Raw genomic sequence first — 14,754 nt, forward strand, 5'->3', positions numbered from 1 at the left:
TTTAAAAAAAAAAAAATCGTCAAATGGAAAAAATACCCGCTTTTTAAAAATTGATCATCCAAAATCAAACCCCAGGGTAGGTAGGCACGGTGGTCCACACCAGGAGGCCCAGACAGGAGGAATACAAATTTAAGAACAGCATGAACTACAAAGAAAACCCTGACTCAAGAAAGGTAAAAAATTCAAATCCTTATACAAAAAAATAGAACTTTTTTTTTTCCAAGTCAATGAAGTTTAAGTTCATACATATTTTAAGGGACACTTTTGTATTCATTGGAAGAAAAAGCAGCTTTGGGTTATGTCTAGCAAGTCTTTTACTCAGGAGTGTGATCTGCCTCTGCTCAGAAGCATGGGTATGGACCTGAACACCCGCCAGAGAACAAGACCTGTGGAAGTCAAAATCCCATGGGAAAGAAGAACCTTCTTCCAAACGCAGTCATTCCTGACATGGTCTTGCCAAACAAATGATCGAGTTCATGAAGGCACTGCTAAAATCATTTACCTATCAATGGAATTAATGTTCATAAATGGTCTGACAAAAGTTTAGAGGGCAGACAGTGGCAGATGCCATTGACACAAGACTACATAATAGAAGCGGGGGGCGGGGGGACCAAGGACATCAAAATAGACACTAGTTGGAAAAAAGGGATTCAATAGAAGGGGGAGGGAAGGGCAACGGGAGGGAATTAAGATCATGGTATATTGTTTACATTTATGAAAGGCATCAATAAAAAGTTTGGAAAGTTTAGAGGGCAGAAAGTATTTAAAGTTAAATACTGATCAACATTAATAAGAACAGTTTCAGTACTCTGTTTTCACAAAAGTCAAGATAACCAAGAAAAATTTCATTCTGAGTCTGCAGAATGGAAGAGATCATCCTATAAATGTGGTATGTGTGCAAACATCATTTGTGTGCGAGCAATGTGGATCACAGTGATTATCTGAACTGAGCATGCCCAGTCAGCTGCTAGGCTTCAGAGAATCATAGCCTTCTTTCAGGAGGCCCCGCCACTTCTTAAGGCAGCGAGCATTTTCTGTGCATTTCAGAGCAAGCTCTTCCACCTGAGCCGAGACCGCAGACGTGGCTTCAAGAAGCTTGGTCAATGAAAATGCCGCCTGAAATATAAAACAAAAAGTCAAACAGCTGATGCTTGGGGACTGAATCCAGAGACTTGTGCATGCAAGGTAATTGCTCTATCACTGAGGTGTATCCCAAACCCCAAACACGTTTTAAAGTTCTCATCTAACTTGATAGCCTAAAAATAGCTAAAACCCTGATTCCAATACCCAAGTGTTTTGTTCAAAAACAGTTTAAGTTTTCGACTAAAAACACTGTCTCTTCCCAAGAATCTTAAGAAATTCATGAACCCAGGGCCTCCAAGTACACTAAGCACATGGCTCTCCCACTGAGCCAGGCTCCCAGCTCCCAAAATTCTTATTCCTTATGTAAGCTCTGAGGAAACATGTCTGCCAAAAAAAAAAAAAAAAAATACTTATTACATGAGAGACATGGCAAGTCAGCTTTTTTAATTTAAAACACAGAGCCACTTGGACACCCATGACTGCTAAGTATCAGAAGTAGCTAAGAGAGTCTGTCATAAACAATCCTTACTGACACTTAGGAAACAAAGACATTGTCACACTGTATTTACCTGCTAACACTGTCAGACGATAAAAATGTAAAAGTCAAAGGACAGATACTCTGAACTCTGACACCCTTAAAATCACACACAAATGGAAAAAACACACTTTTACAGCTAACCTTTACAACTTTTTTACATTCAACATTGCTTAAAATATAAAATGAAAAAAATATATATATAAGATGACCCTGTTCTTAGACAGCACACCAGTACTTAACTGCATATTTACTCGTGACCACTGTTCTGCAAAAATAAACCCTGGATCTGAACTTTTCCCACCTATTTTTAAAATTTTTAACTTTATTTTCATGAGTGTGGGGGGGGGGCACAGGATGGCTTGCCTTTGCAAATGAACAAATGCATAATCGCGGTTTAGATGAGTGCTGGGGAAATGAACTTGGGCAGGCTTAGCAACCAAGCACCTTTAACCACTAAGCCATCTGCTCAGGCCCTAGTCATCTATTAAAAAAAGGGGGGGGGGAGTGCTGGAGAGATGGTTTGGCGGTTAAGACGTTTGCCTGCATAGCCAAAGGACCCTGGTTCCATTCCCCAGAACCCACATAAGCCAGATATGCACAAGAGGGCGCACGCATCTGGAGTTCGTTTGCAGTGGCAGGTGGCCCTGGCGCACCCATTCATGCATTCATTCAGTCCTCCCCCATCTCTTTCTCTGTGTCAAATAAATAAAAATGTATTTTCTTTTTAAAGTTGAGCAGTGACCTCCAATCTGAACTGAAGGGGGTCATTCCACGAACCAAGCAGGTTATCCGCTACAGCCTTCGTGCCACTCACCCGCTCCAAGGTCCCCAGCGTGGCCCTGTGTTAGAGCAGGGGGCTAGTTTCTGGGGGTTCGGGACGGGGACAGAAACTTCTGGACTCCCCGGGAGGCCAACGCGGCCCTCAGCCCCGGCACGGAGCAGGCCAGCAACACACGGCGGCAGGCGCAGCCGGCCCCGGGCCGGGGGCCAAGCGCCAGAGCGGGCTCCGGGCGGCGCTCCAGCAGCTCGGGCCGGGGGACCGGGGCCTCCCGCGCCCACGCCCGCCGACCCGGCCCGAGCCCCGCGGGACACTCACGTCGCCGATTTGCAGCTCCACCTCCTCCAACGGGTCCGCCGGGCCCACGCCGCTCCGGCTCGGAACCCGCCACGCCGGGTCGCCGAGGGGAGGTGCCGCGGCCGCGTCTGAGGACGGCGACGGCGACGGGGACGAGGGCGGCGGCGGCGGCGGCGGGGAGGCCCGCAGCTCCTCGCGGTGCGCCATAGCGAACGGCTCGGCCCGCCGGGCCGGACCAAACGAGAACAACGGCCTTTCAATCGCCCGCGCCCGAAGCCCCGCGGCTCCGCCTCCTCCTTCCCTCCCTCCGTCCCTCCCCGAGTCCCACCCCGCCTTCTCCGCCAGGGCGCCTCATTTACCGGACAGCCAATCACACATCCATCCGGTCCACACCCCCGCCGCGGCGACACTACAACTCCCAGAATGCCGCGCGCACACCCGCCCTTGATACCTTCCAGCGCGCGTGCGCTCACGCGGTGGCTTCTGGCTCTTTCCTCCCCTCCCCCCTTCCCCCGCATACTCGTAGGGAGGAAGCGCAGGCCCAATCCGCAGCGTGCCGCGATGCACGCTGGGAGTTGTAGTCCCCAAGGGGGGGGGTGTTATCGCTTGCCCGTAGGTGACCCGGAAGCTTCTGCAGGCCTTCGCGTCCTCCGCGGCGCCGGCGCAGAGGCGGGGGAAGGCGGGGTCGCCGGGAAAACAAGGGCGGTCGGTGGAACAGCCTGGAGCGGGGCGGTGGACGCTGGCAGCGGGTGATGGTGCCCCCCGTGGCCTAGAAGTCCGGGTTCGCTGTCCGCTGCCCACAGGCCTGCTTCTCTCCGGCGTGACCGAGGGTCGGGGTCACTGTGAATATGCTGGCGACCCTCGCCAAGCTGCCCCGCCGGGGTGAGTGGGAAGGCCGGGCGGGGGGCCCCGTGGGCAGGTGCAGACGCTGCGCCCGGGCGAGGGGTCACTGCGGGCCGCCTGTCCCTCGTCGCCGTCCTCGGGGTGACCCGCGTCCTCTCCTTGAAGTCGCCCCACTTGGAAGAGTGACAGCTAGGTGAAAGGTCACGGGCGGAGGAAGCCGGTCCCCCCGGCCCCTCCGGGACCCCTCAGTTCAGTCGTCCCAAATCCTAGCCCTAACCCTGATCCCAAGACTCAGGTGTTGGCAGTTGCCTTGTTAGGAATGGAGAAAAAAAATAATAACACTGTCTTTGCTCGTTTCCCTCCTTGGCTCTGGCCTGGCTTTGAGGTGTGTCGCCGTCCTGGTCCAGCTTGACCGTGAAGTCTGATGTGTCCCGTCATGACAGCTGTTCACGTGCTGCCCGTGTCACCAGTTCTATCTGGAGCTGGGAAATTTTTCTGCACATTCCTCGACGCTAGGAGCTTATCGTATGGGTGCTTGAAACAATTGATTTTCATTTTTTCCGAGGTAGAGTCGCACTCTAGGTCAGGCTGAGCCGGAATTCACTATGGAGTCTCAAGGTGGCCTTGAACTGGCAGCGATCCTCCTACCTCTGCCTCCCGAGTACTGGGGTTAAAGGCGTGCGCCACCACGCCCAGTTTAGAAACAATTGATTTTTTTTTTTTCAAGTTTTACTTAAAAGCGAAAGAAAACCAAGAAAAGTTTGCAGGGTCTTGAATTCTGTTATAACTGATTTGGGGATTTTTAAATTTTTTTATTCATTTATTTACAAGGGGAGAGGAAGAGTATGGGTGCACCAAAACCTGTTGCTGCTGCTGCTGAACTCCAGATGCAAGCGCTACTTTGTGTATCTATGGCTTTATGTGGGTTCTGAGGAGTGAGACCTGGGTCAGCAGCTTTGTAACAATTGAACGATCCTCCCCAGCCCAGCTGAATTTTTCAAACCTTTTGTCAGCTTTTTTTTGGCTTTGGTTTTTCTAGGTAGAGTTTCACTCTAGCTCAGGCTGACCTGGAATTCACTGTGTAGTCTCAGGGTGGCCTTGAACTTGTGGTGATCCTCCCACATCTGCCTTTCGAGTGTTGGGAATAAGGCGTGTGTCACCACACCTGGCAGTTTTTTCAAATCTTCACTGAAGCTTTGGTTATGGAATTTTGCACGTGTACGGATTGCACATTCAACCCATGCGTCTCATTGACACCTGATGTAAGGATACGCTGTGTGCTTCGGGACCATCTGCTCTACAGCCTAATTTAGATGCACTCAGTCTTAGGCCCAGTGACTTTTCTTTGGACCTAATTCGTCTCAGTTGTCATTGCCTAGTGTCAGCATTACTTAGCAACAAATAAGTGGACACAAACGTGCTCCCGCTGTGATTGATTTGGTGTTAAGAGCTCAGTGGACTTTGTGACTTCATTTACCAAAATTCAGTCACAGTGCCTAACTGTCCAACTCTAGTGTGAGATAGCAGGTTTGTTTTCAGAAAAGGAGTAAAGGTTGTGCCTTTTTTTTTAATCCCCTGGAGGAAATCAGAATCTACACTTCCAAATATTTTCCAGCAAATCAGTAGATGTATAAGTAACAAAACTAAGTTTATCATATTCCGATCAGTGTTTTCAGAACATTGTATTAACATTGTATTAACTTCTTGTATGCTAAACTACAATGTATGTGTCTTTTTACAGGTATTTTTAAGTTTTATTTATTTGAGACAGAGAGTATGGGAACACCAGGGCCTCTTGCCACTGCATATGAACTCCAGGTGCATGCGCCACTTTGCGCATCTGGCTTTATGTGTGTACTAGGGAACTGAACGCAGGTTGTCAGCTTTGCAGACATTCCTTTAACAACTGAGCCATCTCTCCAGCCCTAGCACTAATTATTGTTTCATTTTTTTTTCTTTTTTTTGTTTGTTTTTATTGTTTTTCAAGGTAGGGTTTCACTCTAGCCCAAGCTAGAACATCTAAAGTTGTCATCAGCCAGGCTGCTGTCCTTCTCCTCCTCCATCTCCACTCCATCTTCCGCCTCTTGTTAAGGAGAAGGGCTGTGGTCATCTCTCATTACTCATTCCTGCTGTGAAGCAGCACGGTCAGGTGTTTCAGGAGATGCTCCTGCCAGCCGCTGACAAGTCCCCTCTGAGCAGGGGACAGGAAGTGGAGGCTAAAAGTTGATGCTGACTGAAAGAGGGATAGGTTAATAAAAGTTGGTTGAATGACTAGTGTGTGATATTATGTACCTCGTTTTGGATGAAAGACAATGGGCTATCAAGAGTAAAAGAAATATGTGTGTGTGGCACACACCTTTAATCCCAGCACTCAGGAGGCAGAGGTAGGGTGGATTGCCATGAGATCGAGGCCACCCTGAGAATACAGAGTGAATTCCAGCTCAGCCTGTGCTAGAGTGAGATGCTACCTCAAAAAAACAAAACAAAAAAGACAAAAGAAATATCCCCACTAATGGCTGTGGCCAGGCCAAATGGTTCCAAACATACCTCATGGTCCTGAGGACAGTGAGGTGCCAGGACAGAGTCCATTGGTCCTGAGGACTGTGGGGCACCAGGATAGAGACTATCAGCCAGAGTTTGGAGCATTTTATCTGTAATTCTATATTACCCAATTGGCTTATATAATAGCAACATTCCTTGTTTATGAGGAGACAGCTTCCTCCCTTGGCTGTGATGAGGTCAAGGCCTTGATGGTTCTGAAGGACTCCTAATGCCAGGAGATGAGCTGTAGCAGGCGAAGGGCCGCAGCAGAGTCCTTCATGGCTGCACGCAGGTCTGTGGAAAGCTTCTGATAAGAGATTAGGCTGGTGAGTTTGAGGCCACCCTGAGACTACATAGTTAAATCCAGGTCAGTCTGGACCAGCGTGAGACCGTACCTTGAAAAAAAAAATTTTTTTTTCTTTTTTTTTTTTTTTTTTTGGTTTTTCGAGGTAGGGTCTCACTCTGGTCCAGGCTGACCTGGAATTAACTCTGTAGTCTCAGGGTGGCCTTGAACTCTCGGCAATCCTCCTACCTCTGCCTCCCGAGTGCTGGGATTAAAGGCGTGCGCCACCACGCCCAGCTGAAAAAAAAATTTTTTTAAGAAAGTTTATTAAAATAATCTGGGGGGCTGGAGAGATGGCTTAGTGGTTAAGCGCTTGCCTGTGAAGCTTAAGGACCCCGTTTCAAGGCTCGATTCCCCAGGACCCACGTTAGCCAGATGCACAAGGGGCGCATGCGTCTGGAGTTCGTTTGCAGTGGCTGGAGGCCCTGGTGCTCCCATTCTTTCTATCTCCCTCTTTCTCTCTGTGTGTGTCGCTCTCAAATAAATAAATAAAAATAATTTATAAAAAAAATAATAATCTGGGGACTGGAAAGATGTCTCAGTCATTAAGGCGCTTGCCTGCAAAGCCTAATGACCTGAGTTCATTTCCCCAGGATCCATATAAATCCAGATGCACAAAGTGGCAAATGCATCTGGAATCCATTTGCAACAGCTGGGGTCCCTGACATGCCCATTCTCCATGTCTGTCTCTCTTCTATCTCCCTCTGCTTGCAAATAAATAAATAAAAATATTTTTAAATAATAATAACAATAAAAGAGATGTAGGCTGTGTCCCAGCCCGGCAGCTGCTGTAGAGCAGGCAAGGCTTATTCCTATTATCCAGGGAAATGGACTGTGGCAAGCCCAGCCCTCTGGGATGTACTTCCTTTAGGCAGTGGGCCAGTCTCTATTGCCTGGTCATCTGAAACAATAGCATACCCTGTTGTTCCCAACCCCTGTGTGGTGGTAGAACAGCTTCCATCCATACATATCATATGTGATCAGCGTCAGGGAGGAGACAGTGAAGTTCTTGTGTCGTGGTAGATAAGGTCTTCTGCAGTCTCTAGACAGGACTGTGAGTTGCTGGGTAGAGGTAGAAGGGTGTCTGGGTTAAATTGGGAGGGCAGGAGTCTGACGTAACATTGGGTTGTCTAGAAGGGTAATGTGAAGAAGTTGCAGTTTGGATGGGGTTAGGGTGTAAGTAGCCTCCACTCTGACCCAGGACTCGCAGCACTTCAGGCGTTGAGGGTGATTCAGAAGACCAGGTGGACGGGCTTGGACTGTCACAGAACTGTCTGAGTGCGGGCTAACTGTAGATAAGAGGATGAAAGGTTAAATATTCAGTGTCCCCAAATCAGCAGAATTATAACCAGAAATGACAGGCATGATCATCATGAAGATCTAGAAATTTACCACATAGTGTGGTCTATACTTGTTCTCACAGTGAACACGTCTATCTAAAGTGACCGTCTGGGCTGTGATGATTAAACTCTTTAAGGTAAACCTTACTTTCTGGTTATATTTTACTATTGAGTGCTTACAACCAAGTAGGTGACTGTGGTGGTTTGATTCAGGTGCCCCCCAATTAGAGCCTCTTGGAGGCAGTGTATTGTTGGGGACGGGTTTATGGGTGTTATAGCGAGCTTCCCCTTGCCAGTGTTTGGCACATTCTCCTGTTGCTATTGTCCACCTTATGTTGGCCAGGGGGTGACGTCCACCTTTTGCTCATGCCATCATTTTCCTCTGCCATTATGGAGCTTCCCCTCAAGTCTGTAAGCCAAAATAAACCTCTTTTTCCCACCAACTGCTCTTGATTGGGTGATTTCTATCAGTCATGTGAACCTGACTACAATAGTGGCCAAAATTTAATTTTATTAATTTTATTTGTTCCATTTTATTTATTTATTTTGGTTTTTCAAGGTAGGTCTCACTTTAGCCCAGGCTGACCTGGAATTCACTATGTAGTTTCAGGGTGGCCTTGAACTCATGGTGATCCAGCTACCTCTGCCTCCTGATGCTGGGGTTAAAGGCGTGCACCCCCACGCCTGGCTTTGATCGTAATTGTGATGTAGTTGTGGCTCTTTAGGGGAGCCCTAGGGGCCTGGGAGGAGCGCCGCGGCCCTCGGCATCCGTGTCGTCTGCTGGGATGAGTCGGGCCGTGCTGACCATGTGGCTGCCTTTCCCTTGGAAGCACTAAGGGTTTTCTCCTCTGCTCTGGCTCTCCTTCTACAACCGGATATTAATTGGAATCCATTTTGGGGGTCTCCATGTCTTCTCTAAGATAGGTGCCTTACCAAGAGCTTTAGGATCCTCTAGGGAAAGAAGTGTTCTGCAGTCTCTTGAGCCCTTTTGACCTGGAGGGGCTGTGACCAAAATATTGGGTACTCTTAACCCCAAAGTCCTCATTAGTTCTGGTCACTACATGTGGTTGTTAAGCACACAGGAGGAAAATAGGAATATAGAGTATGCCTGTGCCTTTTGTCTTTCACAAAACAGATCGCCTTACCGTTTTGTGGTAACATTTAACTTATGTTGTCTGATGACATGGTAAGCTATATCTGAAAGATAGCAAACATATATGTTATTTAACATAAGTACAGACAAAATATTTTAACAGTCCTGGAGGCAATTTTTATTAACAAAAATATAAATATTAACTATGATTTTCATTTAGTTTTAGTGCCCTGGTGAAAGCCATCAGTTTTGTTCCTACATTGGAGGATCTGAACCTGAATATGAGACAAATAACAATGGCTTTTACCATTAACAGTAAATTTTATCAGTGTAATTTGTATAACCATTTTATATTGTTCTATCAAACTGAAATCAAGCAACCTGTCAGAAATGAAATTATTGTAATAAGCATTAAATCCATCTAAATTTTGACCTTTTATTTGAGTCTGTAAGGCAATCTAAATTTTGGAAATTTTTTTTTGTACTTAAAAAACTTCTGGCTGTTGTTGTAGCAGATATAAACAAACACTTCTGGTTTTAAAGTTGAAAACCTAGAAGTCTGTCCTCAGTAACTTCTGATCACCTTTAAATATATCTGTGTACCTGGACACATTTTAGTGGCTTTAATCTTTCTGTCTAACCTGGACTAGATGCAAACTTAATCCTGACAGAGAATTCTATAACAAGCAATCTGATGCACCTTGTTTAGGGTTTTGATTAACATAAACCAATTTTATGTCTCATTATTCTTGTTACCCATGACTATTAAATGAAGCTTTGACCAGATATCGGATAGTTTATATTTAAGTTACATTGTTTTCAAATAAAAGATTTTAGCATTATAACTCATTTTGGCCCAATAATTGTGAATGGAGCTCCTCAAAATTGAAAAAGGACACAGTTTACACAGTTACCAGAATATGAGGAGACTTCCTTGTCTCCCTAAGAACAAAAGTTACAATGAATGAAGTTAGACTGTATTTTTTATAAAACCTGAGTTATAAGTACAATGACTATTTAGTAGAATTAGTTTTATAAAAGAAAATTCAGTAACAAATAAATATTTTTATATATTTTTTGTTTATTTAAGAAAGAAAGTCAGGGCTAGAGAGATGGCTTAGCGGTTAAGCGCTTGCCTGTGAAGCCTAAGGACCCCGGTTCGAGGCTCGGTTCCCCAGGTCCCACATTAGTCAGATGCACAAGGGGGCACACGCGTCTGGAGTTCGTTTGCAGAGGCTGGAAGCCCTGGCGTGCCCACTCTCTCTCTCTCCCTCTAACCTGTCTTTCTCTCTGTGTCTGTCGCTCTCAAATAAATAAATTAAAAAAAAAAGAGAGAGAGAGAAAGTCAGAGAGAGAGAGAGAGAGAGAGAGTAGGCACGCCAGGACCTTTAGCCACCGCAAACAAATTCCAGATGGATGTGCTACCTTGTGCAACTAGCTTACGTGAGTACTGAGGAATCAACCCTTGTTCCTTTGGCTTTACAGGCCTTAACTGGTAAGCCATCTCTCCAGCACCTAATAAATAAATCTTAATCTTATTAAGACTTGGTTTTTTTTAGTAGTTAAGTTTTAACATAGAAGCATTACCAACTTAAACATTTGAAGGCAGTTTTTATAACTGTCACCATGAGCAAAATAATATCAATAAATCAAATTTTAGACTTTATTACCTGTTGATTTCAGACTTTTCTTTTTATGATCCTGTGAAACACATTTTAAAAGCATAGATTTCTAAATGCAGGTAAAACTTGATAACTGCCCTGGAGATAATATAACACATCTGGAAATGGTTTTATTTGTAATGATGAATCATGAACTATATTTATGATACTAAGATTACCTGTTCATATCGTTAAATTATAATATTCTAACTTGCCAGGCATGGTGGCACATGCCTTTAATCCCAGCACTTGGGAGGCAGAGGTAGGAGGATCACCATGAATTCGTGGCTACCCTGAGACTACATATTGAATTCCAGGTCAGCCTGAGCTAGAATGAGACCCTACCTTGAAAAACAAATAAAATAAAATAATAAAATATGAAATAAAATAAAATATTCTAACCTGTAAAGCCTAATTAGGTCTGGTTGAATTTTGTTCTGTTTATTTTTAATACGAGAAATATATTCTAGCAAGGCCTTAGTTATCTTAGACAAGAGAGAAATTGAGAGACCCCAAGTTACATGCTACTTGTCATTTACCCTTTTCTCGTCCAGAGGCCATAGGCCAGTCTTCCTAAAGACAAGGCGTAGCTGACACATGGTTTTAAGTCTGCTTGGGATCTAAGATGGGGCAACCTTTTCTCAGAATCCAGCTTACCATGAATTTGGAGGTGAGGATGAGGGAAAGGGAAGAGGTGAGGCCGAATGGTGGCGAGTGAGGAAGCTGCAGCCTGGCGGGCGGTCCAAGGCCTGCGGAGCTCAGTTACAGCTCAGGGGCCCTGGGGGGAGGGGGACGAAGTCCGGCCACCCGGAGCCTCCTATCCAAGTCACGACACCAGGTGTGAGGTTCGTAAATGACCAGACCACACACGACCACAGCAAAGCAGGAAAAAAGCTATTTATTGGGGCCTAAGCTGCCAGGCTGTCTCGTGGCAGGAGAGAACAGCTGGCTTAAGTCTAGATAGTTTGGTCTTTAGAGTGTTTTCCTTCGGGAGAGGGCACAGAAAACAAGGCCTGATGAGTTCACGGGAGAGCTGGGTGCACCAGAACCGGAGGACGTAGCCAGTCAGAGGGTGAGTCGCCATCAGCAGAGCCAGGTTGTCCAAGGAAAGATGGGCAGGAAGACTGTGGCCGAGGGCCTTAAGGCCAGGAAGTAAGGGCTGGGCAGTGTGAACGCCTGAAGTCACATCAGTCGGGCTGCCGCCGTCCTCCTCCATCTCCACTCCATCTTGGGACTTTGTTCCACCTGACAGGTGTCACATCAAACCATTGCTTAGTCTAAGGTCACAGGAGCACACCCACATCTCGTCCAGAGAGTTTTATAGTTTTAGCTCATACCTGCTTTTTGTGTTAATTTTTAAAAACATTTTATGTGTTTATTTATGAGCAGAAAGCTACTGCACATGCACGCCAGGGCCTCTGGCCACTGAAGACGGACTCCAGACACATGCACCCCTTTGTGCGTCTGGCTTTACGTGGCTATTAGGGAACTGAACCCAGGCTGGCAGGCTTTACAAGCGCCTTTAACTACTGAACCACCCCCCAGGCCCTCGTGTGTTTGTATTTTTATTTATGTATTTTTAGAGGGCGGGGAGAGAAAATTGGTGAGCCAGAGCCTCAGCCACTGTTACTGAACTCCAGACACTTGCGCCACCAAGTGGGCTTTTGTGACCTTGCGCTTGCCTCACCTTTGTGCCTCTGGCTGACGTGGAGATCGATCTGGAGAGTCAAACATGTACCCTTAGGCTTCTTGGGCAAGCACCTCAACCACTAAGCCATCTCTCCAGCCCCGTGTTTGTTTTTATGTCACCATAATTTTTTTAACATTTTATTTTGAAGTTATTTTAGACTTTCAAATAAACTGCAGAGAGAATACAAAGTTCCAACATACTCTTTCCCAAACCTAATATCTTTTTTACTGTACAATTCTCAAAACTAAGAAATTAACTTTGGTGAAATGTTACAAATTAAAGTACAGACTTCGTTCAGGTTTCCTTCTTGCACTCCAGGCTGCAGTCCAGAGAACCCTGTCCCTTTCCAGTTGGCATGTCTCCTTAGTCTATTTCAATGTGATGATTCCTCCGTTTCCTCTGGTCTGTGGTGACCTTGTGCTTTTGATGCCCACTTGCCAGGCATGCTGAGGAGCCCCTCTCCGTGAAGATTGGTCTGAGGACTATTCAAGATTATAGTGAGGTTTCAGGTTTTTGAGGTGAAGAATCTTACTGCCATCATATCAGGGGCACTGATCGGTGTGTCTAGCTGATGATGTTGAAACTTGATTAAAATTCTCTGCCTTATTCTCCAATGTAAAGTTAACCCTTTTCTCTTGAAATTCAGCTTACTAAAAACCCATAAAGTCCAGTTCCCATTCAAAAGGGGAAGAAGCACGTTATTTGTCTTTAGCACTGTGACGTTGTCTGTCAAAATCTTTAATCACATGGAATGCATTTTGACATAAGGAGTAGGTTTTATATTTTTTTCAAATGGCTTTATAGCATTTCTGCCCAATTAATGAATAACCATCTCTTCCCAGTTTACAATAGCATCTTTATCATCTCTTTGTGTATCATATTTCTCAGCTGTTTATTTTATTATTATTCCATCCCTAATTTGCTTTAAAAGAGTTAAAATTTTCAAATTTTGCTCTACACATAAAAGCTAACTTGTCCATCCAAGAAGGAGTCTGGTATTTTCCATTGATATCAGTCACCGACAGCAGTCACTCAGCTTATCTTTTTTCACTGTACTCTAAAGGAAAATTAATTTTTAAAACAAAAACAATAATGTTCATTGTTTTTATTCAGCATATCAGTGCTCTCATGCCTTAAAAATTAAGACACATTATCTACCTCTGTGTGCTACAAGATGGTCTTCAACTTCTACTGTGCCTCAGATCACTACCCACTACACCATCCATCCCCGGGATAAGGACAAGCGATGGGAAGGTATGTGATCATCTGTGCCGACTTCTTGATGCTTTCCTAGAGTGTTTGTGTCATTTTGTAAATGGGAACATTTTATTTTTCTTTTCAGTTCAATCTTATACCTTTACCAAATGTATTACATACTACTGTTTAGATAATGTTTGCCCCTGTTTTTCTTGTTTTTGTTTTTGTTCCTTGGGTCAGGGTCTCATGTAGCCCAGGCTGACCTGGAACTCCCTAAGAGCCAAGGATGACCTTACATTCTCGATCGTGCTGTCTTTACTTCCCAGGTGTTAGTTTAGACAGGTGCCACCATGCTTTCTAAATTTATAGTAATGAGTTTCAAAGCCAGAAGTTGGTTTCTTGGAGACAGAAGGAGGTGTGCACTGAAATAAAACCTAAAACATCAAGTAAATTCAATGGTGTACTTACTGTAACACTGTGCAGTGCACTCTGAAGTGTAGTGGGCATGATGAAATAAACATAACAAAGCCCTCCCAACTGTCACGTGACTTATGATGTAGTTACCAGATTGTATTAATCCCAGAATTATTTTTTCATTTATTTCTTATTTATGTTTAACTTTTAATTGGTTATTTTCATAAATGTAAATAATGTATTTTTGATAATCACCTCCCATCATTTTCTCTTGTGCTTACTCCCCCATTTGTTTTTTATTTTTGATGCTGGGGATTGAACCCGGGCCTTATATATGCTAGGCCAGAATCACTACACGCAGCTAGATCCCTTGCCCAGTTTTATTTCTTTTTTAAAATGTTTTATTTATTTATTTGAGAGAGAGAGAGAATGGGCACACCAGAGATTCCAGCCACTGCAAACAAACTCCAGACACAGGTGCCGCCTTGTGCATCTGGCTTACGTGGGTCCTGGGGAATCGAACCTGGGTCCTAAGGCTTGCCAGGCTAGTGCTGTAACCGCTAAACCACCTCTTCAGCCTCCAGTTTTATGTTTAACATTGTTCTCGTCCCAGGAGTGAGTATGGAGAGGTGCGCTGAAGAAGCCGACGTGGTCATAGTCGGAGCCGGCCCCGCAGGGCTCTCTGCGGCTGTCCGCCTGAAGCAGCTGGCCGCTGAGCACGGGGCGGAGATCCGCGTGTGTCTGCTGGAGAAGGGCGCTCAGATAGGGGCGCACACCCTCTCAGGAGCTTGCCTTGACCCCACTGCCTTTACCGAGCTCTTCCCAGATTGGAAGGAGAAAGGGGTACGAAAGATCTAATCCTTACTGTAGCTCTACTTCCAAATTACTGGAATACTGGATTCAATATGTATACATCCATACATAGACACACACTTT

General features: G+C 45.4%; 2 protein-coding genes across 5 annotated transcripts in view; one reads left to right on the plus strand and one right to left on the minus strand.

Annotated features, from left to right (window-relative positions):
• C12H4orf46 (chromosome 12 C4orf46 homolog) lies at positions 1–2,940 on the minus strand. The gene is made up of 2 exons (XM_045131466.1): positions 2,718–2,940; positions 1–1,116 (listed from the first exon to the last, which is right to left on the minus strand). Exons 1-2 carry the CDS (start codon positions 2,901–2,903, stop codon positions 961–963), a joined length of 342 nt encoding a protein of 113 aa, XP_044987401.1. The 5' UTR covers positions 2,904–2,940; the 3' UTR covers positions 1–960.
• Positions 2,941–3,356: 416 nt separating this feature from the next.
• Etfdh (electron transfer flavoprotein dehydrogenase) overlaps positions 3,357–14,754 on the plus strand; it is a 30,665-nt gene continuing 19,267 nt past the window's right edge. For 2 of the 4 annotated variants that reach the window (XM_045131434.1, XM_045131435.1), the window contains exon 1: positions 14,542–14,661. Coding sequence is in view for 2 of the 4 variants with exons in the window: in XM_012948185.2 (XP_012803639.2) it covers positions 3,545–3,578; positions 13,321–13,461; positions 14,432–14,661 (405 nt within the window). In the remaining 2 variants the exon portion in view is untranslated. Of the gene's footprint in view, positions 3,579–13,320; positions 13,462–14,431; positions 14,662–14,754 lie in introns of those variants that run through there. The other 2 variants (XM_045131433.1, XM_012948185.2) reach the window with 2 other exon arrangements.

This window comes from Jaculus jaculus, chromosome 12 (genome assembly GCF_020740685.1).
Source record: "Jaculus jaculus isolate mJacJac1 chromosome 12, mJacJac1.mat.Y.cur, whole genome shotgun sequence".
Classification (NCBI taxonomy): domain Eukaryota; kingdom Metazoa; phylum Chordata; class Mammalia; order Rodentia; family Dipodidae; genus Jaculus; species Jaculus jaculus.